The sequence below is a fragment of the Haliotis rufescens genome, unplaced genomic scaffold (genome assembly GCF_023055435.1).
Source record: "Haliotis rufescens isolate VD_foot unplaced genomic scaffold, xgHalRufe1.0.p SCAF_1, whole genome shotgun sequence".
In the NCBI taxonomy this organism is placed as follows: domain Eukaryota; kingdom Metazoa; phylum Mollusca; class Gastropoda; order Lepetellida; family Haliotidae; genus Haliotis; species Haliotis rufescens.
The window spans coordinates 45,004,727-45,028,748 of record NW_025963779.1 but is presented as its reverse complement, the minus strand read 5'-3'; the positions used below and the strand labels follow the sequence as shown (position 1 = coordinate 45,028,748).

Genomic DNA, 24,022 nt, shown 5'->3' with positions numbered 1-24,022 from the left:
CTGCTGCTGTGGAGGGTTGGTTAGGGGACCAGAATGTTGACTTCTACCGATCGGGCATCAGTGACTGGCAAACTATGTTGAAAAATAAAGTAGTAACAATCCAATTCTTTTACTTTTTCTGTGTTAGGCTCAAAACTTTTTGATATCACCTCGTAAGTCCATCTTCTGGATAGCTTGTTACTGCTGCGGAAACTCATCGACAGACCATGGGGACACACCAGCAACATATTAGTGCGGACACTGTGCATCAACGACTGGCAAGCAGACACCTCCACTGTCACAGGCCACACTGAGGACCCATTCTGATACTGCGTCATTGCTGGGACCGTCTTCAGTGGGCAACACAGCACCAGCAGTGGAGAAGAGTCGTCTTCTCAGACGAGAGACGTTACTGTATCTCAACAGCAGATGGCAGAGAGAGAGTCTGGGGAACATTATTCGGATGCTTGTGTTGTTGAGTTAGACTCGTGGGGTGGTCCGAGCATCATGGTGTGGGGTGGAATTGGTCTTGCACAGAGGGTCGGAACTGTGATCTTTCAGAACATCGGTCCAGGGAGAGGCAATGGTGTCACAGCAGCTCGGTACATTGATCAAGTCTTGAGACCACACGCCATACCTCATTTGGCACGTCGACGCAACCACAAGTTTCAGTCTGTGCCCACACCGCAAGAGCAACAAGAGACTTCCTCCAGCAGAATGGCATCAGAACCATGCAGTGGCCTGCCCTCGGTCCCGATTTAAATCCCATTGAGCACCTGTGGGACGAGATTCAAAGACAGCTGAATGACGTCAGACCAAGGCTGACAACTGTAGCTGAACTGCGTCAGGCATTCCTCAGAGTTTGGGCTCAAGTGACTATGGCCTTCATCAACCCCCTCATCCATTCCATGTATCGACGTTGCACAGCAGTCATCAATGCACATGGCGGACACACGATATACTGACTTGTGATGCCATTTTCTCAGAGGCTAGTGTTGTGTTTCACTTTAAGAACATTTGACACTTTTATTTCAACCTTGATCAGTTTTGCCAAGTTTCATCTTTTTAATATGTCTTGAAGTATGTTTACAGTGTTTGGACAGATAGGGTTTCTCATATATCTTTCCGTGGTGACGTTTCTTTTGTGGTTCATTATATATTGCTGATATAGTGCTCACTGGTCAGTGTTTTTACAGGTATTTATTGATTTATTTATTTTTAATCTACAAGTGTGTCATATATATACTTGAAATATTACGGAGATATGCAGCAAAGTCATGCTAGTTTCGACATCCAACTTTGTTGCACAATTATGATTGGGTATGGAACGAGCAAGAAAATAACCCACCAGGTTCTAACCACAATTTAAACACTCAGCAGCAGTATTTTTATGTTGAATTTAAGATAAGTCGGCATATATATCTATTTATTTTAATAATAATAATAGGCCTATTTATATTGCCCTATATCCTCAGCAATGGGCATGCTCAAAGCTCTACACTATTATTACCCCTGTCATTGGCTCAGCGTGCCCTTAACCATAATTTTCAGATTCCAAGGGAGTATACATTGAAGCTGACTGTGAGGCACTAAAAGGTTATGTTCCCACTGCACTTTTGTTTTGTTGGAATAGATAAACCAGGAGTCTTGTTCCTGTGGAACAATATACCTTGGGAAAAAAATTCAATGGAACAATACTCCTATATCGATTCCAACAGAACCAATGTTCAGGGGTAACATATTTACTCTCACACAAGTACTACTTGCTAGACCGCTTGAGCACAAATTCCAGTATATAGCTCTGCTGACGAGGTGTTTACTTTGAATGATATTATTTTAGATATGTGGTCAATTTATCTGTACAATGTTGGTGCGATGATTTTATGCTTGACTAGAAATAAGTAGATCTGACAGGGATGTTGTTTATTTTAGCCTCTTCCTTGGATTCCAATCTCAGCCTTGGCAGTCAGTCGTCGGTCTCAAATTTGCTGCCAGCACCTCCACCTAGCTGGGAACAAAGCAGGGCAGTGGATTACAATGGTCTAGACTTCCGCCTCATCGTGGACTCAAAAAGTGGCCCTCCGACCACTGTGTCCTTAGTGGCCTCTACGCTGCATGAGAAATCTGCATGGTGTAGTGATATTAGCCAGGTAGGTACCACATGCTGAATAACTGCAAATCTAAATTTTCAAACTTATCCTATCTCGCACTATGGAGTTTTCATTTTTCTTACCATCCTTGGTGGAAATGTGCCTAAACAAAGGTTTCCAGCTTCTGAAAAACAATCCACCCGCATCCCTACGAATGTGTCTTCAATTGAATCCTTTACAGTTGCTCCAACTACAGTTTTCTCTACCTCAGCAGGGTCGGTCGGGTAGCCTAGTGGTTAAAGCTTTCGCTCGTCACGCCGAAGACCCAGGTTCGATTCCCGACATGGGTACAATGTGTGAAGCCCATATTGCTGGAATATTGCTAAAAGCGGCGTAAAACCATACTCACTCACTCACTTTACCTCGGCAGCTGGTTGCTCCCTGTCTATGTCTCATCGTTCCAGATCCCCTGTTTGACATACATGTATTAAAGGTTATTCTCCTGGGGATCGGTCATCACAGGATTGCCGTTCAGATTCGTCGGACCCCTCTGTCGATCAAGACTCGTGAGGGTCTCATCCTCGGGACTCCTTTCATGAGGATCCTCATGGTGCAGGTACTCCTATGACACTGCTTACCCTGATTACTGTGCTTGACCGGGCTACTATCCTACTCCACCAGATCCTCCAGTGATACTTCCTACTTTGCGGAATCCTATTGATTTAACCTCCATCTCGGGGCAGCAACTTCAGTCCTGCTTACAAGCTGTGACGTTAGCGTGCTTCTCTCAGTCGAGACCTCCTACAGATTCAGTAACTTCCGTTCCGGTTTTTCTTCAGGCAGTTACACCCTATTCTCCTGTGGATTCGTTGCCAGAGGAGGATTTAGTTGATCATCATGCCTCCCCTGTTTCTTCCTCAGGCAGTTTTGACACTGCGGATTAGGTTACCTCTTTATTTGGATTGTGGATCAACTCCAGCTTCTCAAGAGTACTTCCACTGGAGATACCTTATCATCTTTTGTTGTCCTCTCTGCAACTTCAACAAATATTGCGCTCCCTCCCAGACAGTTTTAAGCAGATAGGACCTTTGGGTCCTTTTGCTGATGCAGTCAATTACAGTTACCCTCGCTTTGTGTTGGCTGATGCAGGCACTCATGGTCTTTCGACTTCTGCTCTTGAACTGGACAGTGACTTTTGGCACTCAAACGTTCAGTGTCTTGCTATATGGTGGATGATATAAATATCTACACACATCTATTCACCAAACACTTCCCTGATTCTCCACTATTCTGTCGGTGATGGAGGCTCTTACTTCAGTTTTGGATCATGCATCTTCCTGTCGATCCTAACCAGGACAAGGTTATGGATCTTTTTGCTCTTAATGCAGGGTCAATTATTACCCTAAGAGGACATGGTGTCCTTCAACGCTGCTCATGGGACGATCACTTTATAAATAGCATTACTGTCAACTCCTACCTAATAGACCGAAAATTAGCACTGTGGCTTCCTCTCGTTCATTTTCCTCAGTTGCCACAACCAATGGAAGCTACTCCCATTTGGAATTTCCTAGGTCTCATGGCTCCTTTACTCCCATTATCAAGCCCATCATCAAATTCCTACAGTCGAGGCATCGTTTTTGAATCATACATTGTCGACTGCTTTCAGGCCTAAGATCCAGGCAGTCTTCTCCTTCATCCAAACTTCATGCAGCAGCCTATTCATCAACTCGGCTGGCTGGTCAACTGTAAAAATATGAAACCATTCCCTCTCAACGTCTTCAGTCTATCAAGGCACTGTTTGCCATGTTCCTTGGCAAGATGTTTGTGCCCCAGGCATTCAGACAGTCACTCTCTTTGCATCAGTGGCAACAACTTCTCAGTTTCCTGACGTCAGCATTAGTTATCACCAGAAGAGGACAACTCCACCTGCCACAAATTCAATTTCTCAAGCCCAACCTTCAGAACGACGATTGTCAGGTGCTAATTTTCGCTGCCAAATCACCTACGAACACATCTCCAATGGTGGCTGGTACCGTCGAACATCTGTGAAGGAATCTCCTTGCTGCCGTTCATCTCGACTCTACATCTTTTCGTTGATGTCTCGATTGTTGGTTGGGGAGCTCATTGTCATGAACTACAAATGGCTGGGTGGTGGTGGGGTGAGAGTTCAAAGCAGGGATCTTGGCAGTGTCACATTGGGCATCACTTCTTCGAGCCTCCAGTCTGATGATCCAGTCCGACAACCTATTTGGCGTCTCCAATGTCATTTCCGACTCTCTGTCCTGACCCGAAAAAAATGTCTGGAATGGCACCTTCATCCAATGAGCTTCCAGTTGATTTGCAAGTTATTTCTATGTCCCGACTTTGATCTTTTCGCAACCCACTTTAACACTCAGCTATCCCGGTTCATATCTCCCATCCTTGATCCTCAGTCTTGGGTCCAAGGGGCATTAACAATCTTGTGAGAGGGCTTACACGCATATGCCTTTGCTCCGACTGGTGTTCTACCTCAGGTCCTGCAGTAGATAAAATCCACAGTCACCTTCCAATGCTTTTTTTCGCTCTCTATTGGCCAACTCAGAGTTGGTTCACAATACACATCCAACTCGCAGACAAAAAATTTCATCGTCTACTACTCAGGGTCAACCTTCTTCTTCAAACTCACTCCTGGGTGCTCCACTCATCACCTGAAACCCTCAATATGTTTGTCTGGCGCATTTGCAGATATCCCTTGTTGCCAATGGCTCATAGGTCATCAACCAAGTCCTTGTGTGACCATAAGTGAAGGCCATTGAGGCCTACTGTCACACGTGTGATATTTCTAGACTCGCTACTGCTTCTCCACAGCAAATTGCTGAATACCTTCATCATCTCCAGTCGTAGGCTTGAGGGTTCTTAGCTATGCATCTTGCGGCGATAATTCCAACATTGCGACTACAATGAACGAAAAGGTCTCTATGGTTTTGGATTCAATCAGTTATTCTCCGCGCTTATCCTTATGCTGACCTGCCTGCTCCGGTCACTTCCAACCCTCATGAAACTTGTCGCCTCTACTATGGCTTTTCACAGTAATTGCACTTTGGCTGCAATTATGGAAGGATGTTTCTGGAAATCTGATACAGTTTTCACATCCCACTACCTCTGAGACATCTCTGTGACTGACGTCCAAGGTGTGCATCAATTTGGGCCAGTGGTTCTTGTACAGCAAATCTCTAAGACACATGTGAACAGATAGGGTGAGACATGTACCCAATCCAAATCCCTTTACTACATCTCTCTCTATATTTGTTATACTTTTTCAGGTTCTCCAAGACTGAGTATGAGATTGGAGGATGCATTCACTCGTCTGTAGAGGCTTTAGTCTTCATTATGAGTGGAGGCCGGATTCAGGTGGTCTAATCATCTATTCCACTTACCTCTGCTTTCTGCTGTTGTTGGGTATTGGTTTGACGATTCCTTTATGGATATTGTTGATCGTTTTCTTCTCAAACTAACCTATCGTTTCAGTCCCTGAGGTGTGATTGATGGTTTGGACAACATGTTAAAAGAGATGCCAAGCTTGGTTGTCCTCTCAACCATGAGAGATAGTGCTACTCATGTCTTGTAGTTTCGATTGGCTTGAGTCCATTTCCAAATTGAATATGAGTCATACATTGTTTCTTGTACATTATTAACACGTTTCACATATTGTCCCGATTTCATTTGTTCACATGTCAGTTTCACAACAATTTTTTGGAGTGCTCTCCGTATTCATATATTTTGTCTTATGACACTAGACAGTGTTATCAAATATTGTTCTGTATCACTGTTTAGCTCCAGCTCCCTCATGTATATCTGATTGTTGCCGTTTTGGCTAGAGATTCGTGATAAATGCATAGTGTTAAAATAGGATAAGTTTTAAAATTCATGAATGTTACAAGAAATCATAAATTTCTATACTTTTCCCATATACCCATCAATCCCCGCATCACAATTCTTTTAGCTTAATGTTATTAAACTCAAGAAAGAGAATGAGCTTAGAACCTGGAAAACTTTGTTTAGGCATGTTTCCCCTTAGGATCGAAAGAAGAATGAGAAATGCATAGTGTGAGATTGGATAAGTGTTTAAATATATAATTTATTGTAAAATTTACAATTCTCTCATTGGTTGAATAAGTAAATCGTGGTTTGCATGCTTGTAAAATGTTTTTCATTTCAGTGCATCGAGAACTTACTGTACAGTGACCTCTTGAACAGCTCCATGAGTGAATCGTCTTCAGTGACTATGCCACAGTCTGTTCGGTAAGTGCTTCCCTCCTTCCCTTTATATTTAAGCAGGGTATGAAACTCCCAAAAAATTCAGCCAGACCACAGGACTGGCTAGCTGAAATACTTGCCAGCCCTGACCAAAACCTGCCTGCCCACTATTATCATATGTTTCTCAGGATAATTTAATTAAAACTTTCAATCGAATTTAAATCGATATTTGATATATCTTTTGAGAAACGATACACGCACTATGGTGTAGAGTTAACATTTTGGGGAGCAATATACAATGTAGCGTAGCGGAACTGAGACCGGGAACCAGGTTTGTTGTGTAGGAAACTAATAGACCAATCAGCGTTCGCGTCTCACGGCGGAGAAGGGAGTTTTCCAGTCGTGTATATTGCACGGCATTGGTCCACTATTTGCACGATATCGTGTATGTAGACGTTGTAGCATAAGCGCATCGCTAAATTTTAGGTTGTCTAAAAGTTAACGGGGTTTCTTTTTGGTTACATTTTATCATTTATCTTTACATGTGAATTAATGCTTATCATCACATATGAAATATAAACCGACCGTCGGGCAGGGGGATTTGAAAATCTGGCAGCCCGAGTTGAAATCAACCCGTCTCGGACGGTCGGGCAGGCAGGTATTTCGAACACTGATTTAAGTCAATTAAAAATTATCTTTGCAACATCATTTGTGAAGAATATACAGGTGGAATTGATATAAAAAATATGTTTTGTGTGATATGACAATCTTTCATTTCATGTTTACATATTTTTTCCATTGGACAATAGGGCAGGGCATCTGACTGTGAATCAGACACCAGAAGAATGTATTTAAGACCTAAAAGCACTGGTTACCAGCGCTCATGAAAAATGCATGATAATTCATGAAAGTTGTGCAGGAAGTCAAACAGGTTAAACACATGACCTTTATAATTAGGCAAAGAAGGGATAGTAATGAATTTCTTAGAAGGAAGTGCTTGCTAGGAGCTTAGCATTAACTCACTCAGAAAGAAATATGCTTTAGCCCCTTAATGTTGAGTGCCAGGCAGGTTTGGTTTGATGTCACCATGAAATGTTCAGCCAGAGGGATCAATTTGAAGAAAACATTTACAGACTCAAATTATTCATGGCATTTTTTTAATACACCGTGTTACATACATAAATATCATCGGCAAGGGTTTCCCTGTTGACATTCCGCATGGGTGGAACACATTGCATGCTCATCATGAGACCAGTGCCTTTGCACTGTCTGGAAGACCCATTGACATAGGTCCTTGATCCTCTGGCATGATGCTTTTGAAAGTGAATAGGCAAGAATGCCAGGCTGCAGAACAGATGCATGTCACCATTGTCATTGTAGTGGGTGGCACAATGTCGCTTGAGTGAATCGTTAGATTGCAGGAAGAAAAGTCACAGGAAAAAAAGTTATAGAAAATAATAATTAGTCTCACATTGTAATATAACATTTTGTGTAATGCTATCACACGTTTTGAATGGCATTTTAAATGCACAGGTGTTTAGTTGAGTACATGAAATGGGACAAAGGGTAGCCTTCCATTGACATCCCATTTGTCAGACAGCTTATACCAGGATTAGTCAAGGTTGGTAAATCGAGCAACAGTTACCTGTTTACCTTTCTTTAAAGTGGAACAGACCAGAAAACACATGTAAAACTGACACATAATACATAGATTTAAATGGAATAAATACCTGTCAGCGAAGGAAAGTAAAATAACTGGAGTATCACAGTTTCAATTTTAAAACTAGTTGAGAACATTTAAAAGAATACATTTTCAATCAACAATACAATATAAAAGTGGGCTATAGATCACCACAACCAAAGTTCGGCCACCTTACTGGGGACCGTGGGGACTTACAATACTTCTGCTACCTGCACAGTTCCCCATCAGGATTTACACCATCCCTTCAGCTGCTGGTGATGGTACACAATTAAGCCAACTTTTATAAACAATTATACTACGTTTAAAACTGAGGTAAGAATAAATGTACTTTGAATGATGTGGTCTTATATATCCTCTCAGGTGGACAATAATTTTACGCTACTTCAACCCTCTTTGAGGATAGAGCCACTAACAATCTTAGTTACAAATTATACATTACCAATATAAAATATACCTATTTACACAATTCAAAATTTATCAATAAGTTCAATTTCTTTTAAAAAAACAAGAATTTAATGAGTACTTACCTGATTAAAAAGATCCTTGATTGATGAAACCTGGAAATAATTATCCCTTGTGATGGAAAAATCAATACAGTCAAACAGAACATGCTTGACTGTGATTCTCTCATCACAAGAGACACAGAATGGAGGATCTTCACCTTTTAATAAATACTCATGTGTAAAACGTGAATGGCCAATATGACATCGTCGCATAATGACCTCTTCAAATCTTGACTGTCAACCCAAGTAGGTGTAACCGATAGTTGGTTTTATTGCATGTAATTTATTAGTACCTACTTGGGTGTCCCACTTCTTTTGCATAAGGTCTTTGATATAGCATCTAATTATAGGTTTGTTGCTGTATAGTATAGTGTCACAGATTTGTTGAGAGCTGCTTTTGCTGCAGCATCAGCCACAGTGTTACCCGTGATTCCAACATGACTGGGCAACCAGCAAAAGACGATGTCATATTAGCCAGTGGCAAGGTCATTGTACAGTTCTTAAAAATCTGAAATGACTTGAAGAGCTAGATTTTATTGCCTGTAGACACGAAAATGAATCTGAAAAGATGATGAACTGTTTACAGCGGGACTGTTTTTAGATATATTCCAAAGCAGTTAATATTGCTTTGGCTTCAGCAGTATACATTGAGCTAAGGTCTGGTAATCGGGATGATAACTGTTGATCCAATGACGGCAGCACTAGAGACTATGCTGCCATCCTTGGATCCATCTGTAATAATGGAACGGTGGGATTCATATTTATTTCTAACTTGTATATATTCTTGTTGATATATTAATTGATTTGTGTCTGATTTTTTTAAATGGGTAAGAGTAAAGTCTACTTTCAGTCTGACAAGTTGCCAAGGAGGAGAAGACAAAAGCCTGAATGTGGCAATATTATCCAACTCAATATTTGCAGCTGTAATGTGGGGTTTAATCCGAATGCCTAGTGGTAGAACCAGCTTAGGCTTACTGTGAAAAAGGTGTTTGTAAAGGGGTTACAAAACACAGTTGTATGCAGGGTTTAATGGGTTAGAATGTAATTCAGTAATGTATTGTAGCGATAATTTGATATGGCGTTGCTTCAATGGAGGTTCATCAGCTTCTACAAATAGGCTGTCCACAGAAGATGTTCGATGTCAATGGGACGCAAGTAAGATCGGCAGATGGCTATACAAAATTCAACCCAAGGTCCAACAAAAGCCAAACTCATACTCAAATGAAAGGAAAATTGAAATTGCTATCTCACGCCTCAGACTCGGTCACAAAAAGCACTATGTCAAGGTTTGTTCATCTTGCAATCAGGCTGAAACCAATGACCATGTGTTACTAGAATGTCAAGACCATGCCCCAGCCCGGGCTAGGTTAAAACAAGAATTGCAGTTAGATCCGCTATCTGTAATAAATCTCCTAAAGCCAAGAGATGCAATAGCGAAGGCCAAACTAACTCTATTTCTGAGAGATGGACAGCTGCTCGAACGTATATAAACAGAGCAGCCAAGGATAAAAATGAAATCATATCAATATATGAAAATAGAAATCATATCAATGCAAAAACAGAAATTATGTGAACACCGAACTCACAATAGATATGTGAACCCTTCTCACACACAGGAGTCCCAAAGAGGGACAGGTCAGCCGAAATTGCCTAGGCAGAAGGCGACCTCTTAAACACCTAATGCAACAACAACAACAACAGATGTTCGAAATGCACCAAGACAGAGTCATAGGCCCTGATGGAGAATCAAATCTAACTTTTGTAAATTGCTCTTACAGGCTCCACCATAAACGATGGAGCCATAATCTAATTTAGAGTGGATCAGAGACCTATAGAAGTGGAGGAGGGTTGTCTGATCACCTCCCCACTTTGTATTTGCAACAACTTTCAACAAATCTATAGCCTTCAGGCATTTAGTTTTGAGATAGTTAATATGTGGTTTAAAAGTCAAATGATGATCGAAAATGAGACCCAGGAACTTGGCCTCTTCTACAAGCTTGATAGGAGTGCCATGTAAGTATAGCTCTGGGTCTTTATGATGCTTGTATTTTGTACAAAAATGAATTCAATTGGTCTTAGCTTTGGAAAACTTAAAACCATTTTCGAGACACCATTTTTGGATTATGTTGAGACAGCTGCAACTGTCTCTTGATGGTATGCATATTTTTGCCACAACATGAATATTAAAATCGTCCACAAAAAGGGAACCATCAATGTGATCATATAAAACCTTTGACAGGCTATCAATCTTTATACTAAACAGAGTTACAGACAAAATACTGCCTCGTGGGACACCCTGATCCTGATTATAATGGTCAGACAGGGTGGAACCCACACGAACCTGAAATTGTCGGTCTGTTAAAAATTGGGATATAAACTGAAAGAAAAAGATTGATACTGCATGCTGATTATTGACAATTGCATTTTTGACAAAAGATTCTAAATGTACCATTAAAAACCCAACTCACTAACGCTAAATGTACCAGATGGTCAATAGTACTTCTATTTTGACGGAAACCACATTGAATGTTACTTATATGATTGTTAGTTTCCAAGTACCACACCAGTCCATTGTTTACCATTTGCTCCATGGTTTTGCACACACAGCTGGTTAGTGATATTAGTCGATAATTGGATGCATCAATATGGTCCCTACTAGGTTTAGGTATGGGAACAACTATTGCATTACGCCACGAAGGTTGAAAATTTCCTGATGTCCAGATCTGATCAAATATATTAAGGAGCATCTCTAAGCATGAATTAGGCAAATGCTTCAGGAACTGATAATGAATATTATCATTTCCCGTTGCAGTATCATGCGCTTGACCTAGGGCAGTAGTTTATTATAACCGTCTCCATTTTGAGAAGTAAAATCAACCCTCTTCTTTTCCTGTTGTTTCTGATAATTGTGAAACTTAGGATCGTAGTTTGATGATGAAGAGTGTTTGGCCAGTGTTTCACCCAATTTATTGGCAATGTCCGATTTATCTGTTAACAGATGGTTACCGTCTTAGAGATGGTGAACACTCGATTTTGAACCTTTGCCTTTAATTTTTGCAATCATGTTCACCACCTTGGATAAAGGTGTGCAAGAATTAATTTTAGAGACATAATTCCTCCAAGACTTACGCTTATTTTGCTTGAAGGTATGGCGTGCCTTGGCACTTGTAATTTTAACATGATTCAAATTATGGACAGTTGGATGTCGGCAGAAATAATTCTCAGCCTTTTTCCTACTCTTCCTTGCCTGTTTGCGTTCTTTATCAAACCATGGTTTTCGAATGTGTGGATTTGCAGAGGACTTTGGAATGGTTATGTCGACAAACTTTATTTTAAAAAAACAGAAAACAGCTGAATAGGATCAGTTACATTCCTGAACATCAGGCTTCAACCTATCAGTACAGAGTTCCTGAAGGGAAGGCCAGTTGGCTTTGGTAAAGTTCCACTTGACGTGGGTGGAACATCAAACGGATTGTTTGCTGTTAGGATTGAAGGAAAATGATCACATCCACATAAGTCATCGTGAACCAACCATGTAAATTCGTTAAAGAGATTGGAATCTGTTAGGGACAGATCTAAAGCGGAATAGATTCCAGTAACAGGATGTTCATATGTACTTGATCCATCATTGAAAATGCACAGGTTGTTATCAGAAATAAAATCTTCAAGGAGTAGTATAGGTAATGAAGGTTCTTGACCACTTCCACTGGAGCCAGATTCATATAACTATACTGCTACTACAAATGGCATTTTTTATGCGAAAATGATTATGCGATTCAACGATAGTCATAAGATTAAGTTAAATTGGGTCTAGCTCACCAATACTTGGGACCAATCATTGCTTTAGATGAGCCTAAATGGTAATAAAAATATTCTTCATTATTTTTATCGATAAAGCGATATTCAACATTTTTATTAAGTTCTTCGTTCATTACACTAGGAGACCAGACTATATAACTACACTCTTTTTGTAAATTGATAAGAAACAATTGATAACGGTATTTGGTTGGTTTGACATCACTGATATAATAAAAACCTTGTGGTAATTCTCTCCATTTAATAGCTTTCTCCATTATTATATATATTTATGTAAGCATTTGTCTAAATGTGATCAAACGATAGTAAGCAATCTATTTTTAATCTCCAACCAGTTCTTTGGTTTTGGCACGGAATAATTGACGCGCTTGTTGCCTCCCCTGTTCTATGAACTTTTTTTTCTCATCTTCGCTAATACCGCTGGTCTTACGAGATTTTGATCGAATCTCCTGCTTCATTTCATTGTATTTGGTGAGTTCTGACAACACTAAACGAAACTCATCCTCGGATATCTTACAATCGACCATTGCTGTCGAAATATGATCCTCAATGCTGTTCAACTTTGCTTCGGCGAGTATCCGAATACTATCGTGTTTTAATGCTTTCTTTTGTAACCTACGAGAAATGAATTTTATCGCTATTCCTGCCAGTCCCGAGACTCCAGCGGCTATTTCCATGCCGAGCACGATAGGCGCGGCGATTATAGTTGATAATAAACCGACACCGGCTACACCGAGACCCATGCCAGCTGCTACAAGCGAGGTGTCAACTCCGTCCAGAGCATTCACGGCTCTGCGATACTTTTTATACAATCCAAGTCTCAACTCCCTATCCTTCTCTATTCGATGTTTTATGTCGCTTATTTGATGTAATCGAAATCCATCAACAGTTTCCATCTTTTCAAATGCTTCATCGAGCGCTGGATATAAAATTCATAGTGTATATTACGATCATATAATAGTCTTTAATTGGTCTTGCTTAAATGTTTTGAGACTATACATCAACCTTATCAAATGTATATTATACGGCAAGAATATCTTAGAAAGAGAAATGCTGTCACTTTTAATAATTTGGACCCCCTCGAGGGTTGCAACGGGTGATGCTCCGATATGAATAATACTGCAACGTCGACGTTGGTGTTTCTTTAGCCATTTAATCGATAGACCTGGTAATATTTCGAAGACATTTTCCGGTGCATCTCCGAACAAGACTTCAATAATAAGGGTAGAAATATTAGTTATTGCACTCAAGTTCTGTTTAATATCATCGAATTCAGTAACCAAATTTAAACTAACGTTTTGGATTGCCGGCCGACTATATAACATATGACCTGGGTTTTCTGGCAGGGGAGTGACTAACACACTTTTTCGTTTTGATGGGATATAAGCCGCGAGTACGATGCCACTATTTATTATCTTAGTTAAATTATGTACCTTAACCATCATCACATAAGGTGGGGTAATGACGATATTCAGTAGCCACTCGATGTTTGCTTCGACCATAGTCCATTTATTCTCACCGTTGAGAATAATATTGTAAGAAGTGTTTTTAATGAGTCTACTAACGTCGACATCGCTTAAATCTTCTAGATTACCTGTGAATGTGACTTCTTTCCGCTTGTATACATTATCGTGTAAGTGTAAAGCGTATAACTTACCATTGTAACCGGGTTTATCAAATGCTTCTGTGTCTCCGAGATCGGAAAGCGCAATTGTATTACATTGTCTGAGCGTTCCAGGGCCTGATGCATCAACCATTATTTTTAATATGGAGTGTTTCACTTAAGTATCCTATATGTACAGGTTGGTGTTTTACATCTAATACAGAAATTTTGAGGTCTGAAATAATACCCCGCTTTAATTTTTTATATTGTAATGACGAGAAAGATTCCGTTCTACCGCTATTATATTTTTCATTTTTCACTGGAACACATCTGAGCAGAGTTGAAGGACTTTCTAGTTGAATATTATTTGTCGTGCTTATTTGATCAAGATGGATGCACAACTCTTTATAGGGAACTAAATCGGGCAATGTATCTCCATCAGGATGTGTGCCAATTAAGCGACTAAATTCCAATGTACCTGGTTGTTCTATTACAATTATAGGTGGATTTCCATGGTCTATTTTCACTGTCCCAGTCGCCTCATTTTGTGAGAGACTAACTCCATTAGGTTATAAAATTTCATCATTGAGTGAGCTTACGCTGTAATACCCATCAGGTATAGTAATGCGTTTGATAATAATACCATATATATTCATTAGTATTATCCTATTATTATTTTTTGCAGCACTTATATTGGTCCACAGTGGGTAATACGTTACATCGCATAGAGCGACTTCGAGCTGACCATCCGAGTTATCGATAGTACGAAGCAGTTGAATAGACTGGCCATTTGTTATTCCCGGGAGTGTAACATACATATCAAATATACAATGATACTATATCATAACTTAAATATGGAATCAACCATTATTTATAATATGGAGTGTTACACTTAAGTATCCTATATGTACTGGTTGGTGTTTTACATCTAATACAGAAATTTTGAGGTCTGAAATAATACCCCGCTTTAATTTTTTATATTGTAATGACGAGAAAGATTCTGTTCTACCACTATTGTATTTTTCATCTTTAACTGGAACACATCTGAGTAGAGTTAAAGGACTTTCTTGTTGAATATTATCCGTCGTACTGATCTGATCAAGATGGATGCACAACTCTTTATAGGGAACTAAATCGGGTAATGCATATACAGTCACTGTTGTGTTGGGTGGTAATGTTACTGATACTGACTGTCCAAATCCAAGTGTAATTGCTAAGTTCTCGCCAATAAGTATACTTGTTTCTCCAGTGTATATTTTCACTGTCCCAGTCGCCTCATTTTGTGTGAGACTCATTCAATTAGGTTTAAAAATTTCATCATTGAGTGAGCATACGCTGTAATACCCATCAGGTATAATGTATTTTGTACCATTTATTTCCACAAGAAAAAATACCCATATATACAAAATATACAATTTTGTATATTTGATATTTCCAAAATATACAATTTTGTATAGTTGGTATTTCCAAAATATACAATTTTGTATATATGGTTAGATTTTACCACTGCTTCATTCAATTTCCTCACCTCTTATAGAATGTTTCACATAATATGTGGTTGCAAAGTTTACTAATGATACCGAACAGTATAATTATTGCATGTGACAATAATGCTTTAATACTATTTTCATTATGACAACTATATGATGTTATGAAATAATTTGTATTTCGTTATGTTTTACAGATCTTAATAACAGTTTGATCAATATAAAATGCGTACGCCAGCAACAAGTAGTTGAAAGTAGTTTTAAACATTGATGTTTATCGTTCCAAAGCTCTGTTCTCCAGCTCAGTTCAACTTTGTTTACGAGAACGTTTTTAATATGGGCAATTTTCTTCTTTCGGGACATTGGAGCAGTCATAATATTCATAACATCATAAATATTAAGATTACAGGCAATTTTAACAACTTTAGTACTCCATGAACTTTTACATAGTAACCATTTTCTTCATCAAAGCGTTACAAGTACTGTTATTAATCTTGGGGTAGTCTAAAAACATTAGCATGTAATGTAACAAACGGGGAGGAGAGACCCATGTCTCCATTAGTGGCTATACATGGAGGTACCGTTACTAACACCAAGAAATAATTTACCGGCTCTATTTTGGATTAGATTAACGTTTTATCCTCATATACCAGAGCCATAGATCATTACCGGCTCAACAAGACTTTCATACAGTTTCATAAAAAACATCATAAGACATACACCCAACAGAATAAGACAAAGCATGGCTGGCAGAATTGTACAACTCTTTCACAGTTTCACATATCTAGATGCTCGTCAACCCGTAGTCCCAGATAACGATATGATTCTACATAGACCAGTGTTTGCCCAGCGTAGAGGAATCTGTTTAATCTGGTTAATCTGACTGTTGGAATATTATCTATGCATTATCCTGTCTAAAAATCTAGATATATTTACAATATCATGTATGCATTTTTGAATCATTGTATTCCGGAGTGGTCTTCATATAAACTTCTTGACCAATCCGCTTCATGTACATTTTCAGAAAAACATAACATAACATGGGAATACCGTTCGAATTGAGCCTCGCTCAATTTCCCTGTGCGCTGTGATTTTTTATTTATTTTTTTTAAATGAAAATTTTACAGGGACTAACTGTGCTACCACACATGTTAAACCATTTACAGTTTTGTCTAATTTTAGCGATAATGAAAACTGAGTAGAGATAAGATATATTGATGAACAACGTCTTTATTACAGTTAGGAGCGACGCTTAGGTGTATGTTGTAACACCATTATCAAGCAAGTGATGTTGTTCATCCACAGATCTTATCCTCTCTCAATACTCCAACTTCTAAATTCCTCGCAAAGAAGATAATGATACTTGTTTTGAATCTTGCCATCGTACAAAATATTCTTCGCACAGTATTCAAGAAACAATGTAATATTAATATCATACTACGCCATCAATATATGTTGTGCAATATTTGATAGGTTGGCGCCTGTCGGGACGGTGCGAGATGCTAAAAGTGTTCTTGTATAGTCTAGTATCCTTTGGCTAGTGACAGCTACCACTGTTTATTCCCATTCAAGTTGCTAACGGTGTTTCATCTAAACAGTATTATGGGAACAGAAATTAAAACATTACTTCATTCGTTATGCTACCATTTTTGAATATATGTCCATGAGATTAATCTGTTCATTTTTCCGTATTTTTATTACGGAACTTATAGCTTTGTGTGGCACAAACGATCAAATAGTAAGATGACTACAATTAAAGGGCATTAATAACGAGAGGCTGTTCACATATATGTACATCATATATGTATCACGCGAATCATTTCTGATTTTACTCGACGTAAGAGCTAGAAACGTTACCTACTTCCGACGCGGTTCTAGATGTTGGCGCTATCTAGATTGGGTCCCTGACACATGCAGCTCTATTTGATGGGTGTATTGTACTTAATAAGCTGAACTTTTATAAATCTATTTTTTGCAAATATATACTGGTCACTCCAACTAATCATTGTTACTAAAATATATAGGATTGTTGTCTATAACGTGTCCATTCGTATGTCTGTTTTACGTCTGTTCTACTAATTATTGACACTAAGAAACTCGTACAATTTTTTAAATCATTACTAAACGTGTTGTACTTGTCTACATCTGAATTGAAAAGTGGGAGAAAAGTTGCTTACTGTATTTTGCCGCCTTTGATGGTTCTGATGATCAAGATGACAACGTCAAAATCTAAGTGTTCAGGAGTCGATGAGGATTCAGGAGTTTTTGAATTGATGCAGAATCAAGGTTGGGGGTTATTATAGGCCTAATAGTGCACCACGTGATTTATGTCCAGGCCCCCGTGACATGCAGTTGTCATGTGACATGTAATTAACTAATTGAATTGCAAAAACAATTCCGACAGCAAATAACCGCATCCACAACAACAATGCGTGGATGCAAAGAAAGAAACCATTTTAAACCCCTTTCTGCATATTTGTATTTGTATTCCTTTCTGAAACTATCATTCTACAAACAGTTGTGTTCACCGCCCATTGTGATACTTCTACTTAAGAAAATAAAAAAGGATGTTTATTTAGTCATTTGACATGCGTTCATTGTAAACAAGGATAAGTGTGAAAGGATTACTAAGTTTGTCATCCAGTATAATGCAATTCCTCGATTAGCTTAATTAGAACAGAGTTTGTAATTAGTTATATCCTGACTCCAGTTAACCAAGGCAGCTACATCAGTTGTGATTTATGAATTTGTGGAATCTTAATGAAAATAACGACCGCCTGTCACAAAAATGCAAACGAACATTGAACACACACAGTTGCAGATTTTCCTTTCGTACATTTGAGGGTGAACGTGAACGAAGCCGTGCAAGATGCTTTACAGCGATTTGTCTTCAGAACACATATTGAGCTCAGGTAAGTTTATTAATGATGATATTTTCATCCATTCATAGATATGGCGATCATGAGCGCTGACACTATATGTATTCGCAATAGAACATTTGGAAGACTAGACACAAATTGAGTCACAATATGACAACATCAAATCAAAGAATTTGTTTAATGCAACAGATTTAAGGCATTGAAATTGTACATTATTATAAAATACATGAGTGTCGCTACGTCTCATGTCAAATACATCAATGAATTCTTTATAAAAAAAATTAATTTAATATTACTATGAATTTATAGCTAAAATTAAGGAGTCTTGCATGTCGAGCCAACAAACTATAGTACATATTATTCACCTTGGAATTTCTGTTTACTGTGCTTGCGGTGGGGTCAACCCTATTCCCAAAATGGACAGTTCCAAATACTACTGCATAAAATATTAATGCCAATTTGGAGAAAATTACCAAATGAATGAATGCAAGTAAAACTTAATCCAGGGAAAAAGAAAACTGTTCAATATCACGTCAAAGTGTGCCCAAGTGCAAAACCTAATCTTAAAATGAAAGGACTTTGGTATTAATATTTCAGTCAGATTATGATATTGGCGAGTTAACGAGGTAAGCCCTATGATTAATTGTCTTAAATACCTTTCTGGTGTCCACCGCCGTGAACCATACTCAATCACTCAGATAAATAACCCCTTTTACATAAGTCATGAACTAGCATATATATATTGCCAATATTTTGCTCCCATGTTTTGGATAATTGTACCAAAGAAAAAGAATTAATCCTAGAATGTCTACACATTAATTCATTACGGACGCTGAAATAATGCCGATGAGACGTTAATTTTTACCTCGCCCACTCACTGATTACGGACTATTTGTGGGCCAATAAGAGGTACAAGCCACGTGAAAATGTAGAGTGAGACCAACGTAGCCATTACACCTTTTTACAAGATGGAAAACATCTTTACTGTTAGTGATTACATATAAAGAAATCTAACCAATTCACAGGCTATACGTTGTAGAACTGAATGCAAGTCATTCCTACCTGATACCATTAATAATTGGAATAGTCACCGGAAAAAGAGGATTATTAAACTTAGACAATGTTATATTCAGTTAAGCCATGATACCAGATTTTGTCACTTTAAACTTCCATCGGCTTAAAAAACACATCTCAGATAACATATCATGCATGCTCTTGTGGCTGTCACAATGGTACACTGCATTAATTTTTACACATGCCCCAACTACAATATATTTAGAAACGATTCTATTCTAAAGGTTACGTGAGTTTCTAATCAGTGGTTTATTGGAAACAATTTGAACAGTGCCTAATTTAGCTATTTTGAAATCGGCCATGTACATCCGACGTTCGGGTGGATTTGCACATATATAATAACTAGTAGTAAGACTTAATACATACTTTGAGACACGTATTAAGTATTAAAGAGTTAAATAACTTTTCTTAGGAAACCCCTTTCCATCAACCGCACTGTTGACCTATCTTTTTTGTTCTGTTTTGATGTATTGATGTATTATTTAATACAATATGTATATCTCCCCTCATCCCAATGTTAATAAAAGGAAGCTTGGTGGGGACTTTTGGGATATAAGAAATGAATACAGACTGCCATATTGTCTGAATGTCTTAACAATCACCAGGTGTGACCACGTAGACAGGATATCATTCGGGTTTCTCATAATTACTCCATGAGCATGCTTGGTATTGTAGCTTGGGGATATTAAATGTAAGTTTGTTATCAGAGGAAATTGATAGTGAACTTTTAGTACCAGTTAGATATGATATCTATATGACTTCTTTCTGTTTGACAAAGGATTAAGGGTATATGTGTGGGTAATCCTTCCACGCTGATGAAAGAAAGTCACTCTACTAGTTCATGTAATCTACGTCAAATAAGATCAGAACACATGCATTATTACAACATACTCAGGATACCAATAACAACGAAATGTACAAATTAACAAACATGATCAATATTATTATTACATGTTAATGCCATGTATGTAAATATAGCTATATAAACATATGTTTAATTTTTCAGCTTGTGTGAAGTCGTCCATAAATACAAGAAAACGTATATTTTCCCAAAATTATATTACCCTCAAAAGGGCAATTATATTCATGTTACATTTTTTCAGTCTCTTTTTTAATTCGAATGACGTAACATTTATGTTACTTTGATTTTATTAGACCCATGTTGTTGTTACAGACCCAGGGATTGACTAGGTTCATTACATGTCATAAAAGTGCCGGGACATAATATGGTGGCAATACATTCTCTAATTAACACCTGTCACAAAGGGACGGGCAATTTGGGTTTGTCGTCAGGGAATGTGTTATGCAATTTGTGTATTCACGAAATAACATTCAACAAATTATGTACATGGTCCTGTGATGTAGGATTGATGCATTCGTACTTTTTATAAATAAATGAATTGCATTTTTTTTCTTAACCGTGTGCGAAATACGCATAATGTCGGAAAGCGCAAGTTAAATACTGACTTCATCCCAAAATAAATCACAAACCCTCTCTTATAATTTGTATATTATTCTATATTTTAATTATGTAAATCACGTTCCTGTCACTTTTAAAGTAGAATACGTTAGTCACTCAACCAATTCCATTATTATTTTCCCAAAGATCAAAGATTAAAGCAGTTATCAAGATTTATTTTCCATATCTTTAAAAATACTTAATCTTTACATTGAAACTGCCATCATGATGTATTATTATTATTATTATTATTTTTACTATTATTATTGATGTACATATGGTTTGCACCCAACCATGCGCGTGCCAAATTATACAGCGTCAAGCTTTTAGAGCGCCAACTAAGTTTTCCAAAGTAGAAATTAAGCCAAATGAATATATATCAAGTTTCCTTTTGCTAGAACATATGCATGCTGTTGTGTTTTTTCAAGGTAATCTTCGTTCTCGCATTGATAACAATATTTAAAGAACAAGTATTATAAGATATAATACGGGAATATATTACACACGTTATTTACGCATCCGGTTGCTCATAATACAATTTTCCCCAAGGACTACCGTTTTACAAAACGCGATTTTCCGCGTTTCCGCCGAGATTTCACATTATAACAATGTATATCTACAATGAAACCGACAGCTCAGAACAAACCAAATTCAACACTTTTAAGTAGTGATAAAATAGTTTTCATCCTCTGTGCAATCCACTCTGTTGGCATATGTGCACGAGAGCATGTTACAAAACACATCGCGGCCTCCCCGTAAAACAAATCCAAGCTCAAACACTTTCAATACAGAAGTTACCGCCAAAGCAATCGCCCCCGACAGCTAATCCCCTCTGTGCATTTGACCATAAAGTCTACTCACATACCAGACGCCTCAACCGCCCACCCGTCAATATCATTGCAAGGACAGTATGTACTCCCGCTAACAGTGTGGAGTACTAATTAAACATTCCAGTAATGTTACCCGCCACTAAATCAGTTTTTTGTAACTTGCTGATACTATTTTGCACATACCAAACATTTATAGAGCAATACATAGCAATTATCCTCCTTTACCAACATATACAAAGAAACACAGTGCTCAACTTAAAACACTTCAATTTGCACATATATCATAATTATACACAAATACATAATAATTATCTCCCTTTACCAATATATACAAACAAAACAAATTTGGATACACCATATATACAAATTTGTATATTTTGTATATGTCATATATACAAACTTGTATATTTTGTATATATCATCTTTCCAATCTTGTATATCCTTTGGAAATATCATCTTTCCAAAGGATATACAAGCTTGTATATATGGATTTTTTTTGCAGTGTTCTGTCTCATTATTATTAGCTCTTGCAGCACTTATATTGGTCCACCATGGGTAATACGTTATATCGCATAGAGCTACTTCGAGTTGTCCATCCGAGTTATCGATAGTATGAAGCAGTTCAATAGACTGACCATTTGTTATTCCAGGGAGTGTAACATACATATTAAATATACAATGATACTATATCATAACTTAAATATGAAATCGAGACAGATTACTAATCTATCGATTATGGTAAATTCCTATGGTGATGATTTTTTCGTTAAATTACCCGATATCTTTGAAAAGTACAGGGTCACGGCAACTAGCGATAAAACGATCCACGATTGGTTTCACAATCCGATGCAATTTTGGCAGAATCAGTTAAACTTTGCCGTATGGTGTGCCACAACGGGATGTGGCGTATCTGTTAATGCCCCAGGATATATGCTAAATAAGTCTGTTTTATTATTTCACGTGTACTATCAGATTAGACGTATACTTAAAGAAATTAGTGCTCCATTACCGCAGGATCGAGCGTGGAATTCCACAAATAATAATTATGATAGGTCCGCGTATGAGCGTATTTGTCTGGAATTTAATGTTTCTACAAGTAAAGATTGGCGCATTAAAGGAGCAAACCATGGTCTAGGAGTTCCTTACACAGAGGAAAATATATCTGTCAAAGAAGAAAGCGATTATGTATAGTATAGTATGTATAGTACCAGCAAACTTTACGCAAGAATATATGATCATTGGAATAAAGTTTTAAGAGTGGGTTAATTTATATTGTTAAAAAAATTTGTACAACTGAACAATGACGCTTGGAATGAATTTCTTAATGATAAAACGGAAAATAATTTTACTAACCCAGGATTTGTAAGATTTAATGAATCGATAAGAAACTTATGTATGGGCAATTCTCGGTGCACAATCGCAAACACGAACAGGAATCATCGGTACTGGGACGGCGTTCGATGCGCAAAAACAGTTTGTCGCAAACGTGGAGGACGCCATTAATTCACCAGTTGACATACCATCGTCTATAAAGCGTTTTCAAGATGTATTACAGTACGCTCAATCCAAAGTGGACTACGTTTATGCGCTGGGACTATACATGTCTCCGAGTAATATGGAACTTTAGATCGGTCAAGTGAGAGGTTATAATAATAAAATTGTTCTCGCTACCGATCAACAAAAACCAGGTATAAATTCAGATATTAACGTCGAATTAATAACGCAAACAATCACGGGCGAAAAGGGAATAGTCAAGCCACAAACACCACATGTTTCACAACCATCTACTAATGCATAAGTGCCATCACATATTGCGGCTAAAAATCAACAACATATCGATGAAAAAACAGCGCTTGTATAAGGTGGAGTCGCGGCTGGTTTACTCATGATTTGGTTAGTGAACTGATTTGGATAAATAGTTCTTAGCGGATACGTACAACAGCCCTGCAATTGCTACGATCAGCCCCCACAAGTTTTGACTAAGCCAAGTGGTGGTCTTAGCTAATAAATTCAATAGCCAGGAAACAACACTCCCTATTATACCGGGAAGTGCGGCCGCGGCTTTCTCAGCTAGCTTTCCCAGTGCTGAACCTAATGCTTTTAAATGCTTTTTTATCCACTCTTTTATACCATCACTAGGAGGTGATCCGCCTCCACCTGTACCACCTGTGCCACCTGTTAACGCGAGAGTCAAAGTCGATATAATAAATCCCAACGCGGTTAAAATACTGGCAATTGTTATTCCCTGTTCTCTGAACAATGTTTTAATTTTATCGACCAGTGTAGTATCATCGTTTAGGACTTGATCGATAGTTTCTCGAATTCGACTGATTTGCGAACAAAGTGCCTCTCTGTTAGTGGAAG

General features: G+C 38.1%; 1 protein-coding gene across 2 annotated transcripts in view; it reads left to right on the top strand.

The window, feature by feature from the left end:
- Positions 1–24,022, top strand: part of LOC124136483 (ras-specific guanine nucleotide-releasing factor 2-like) — a 977,843-nt gene that overhangs the window by 257,001 nt on the left and 696,820 nt on the right. For both annotated transcript variants that reach the window (XM_046502407.2, XM_046502406.2), the window contains 2 exons: positions 1,912–2,129; positions 6,268–6,350. In XM_046502407.2, coding sequence (XP_046358363.1) covers positions 1,912–2,129; positions 6,268–6,350 — 301 coding nt within the window. The remainder of the gene's footprint in view (positions 1–1,911; positions 2,130–6,267; positions 6,351–24,022) is intronic.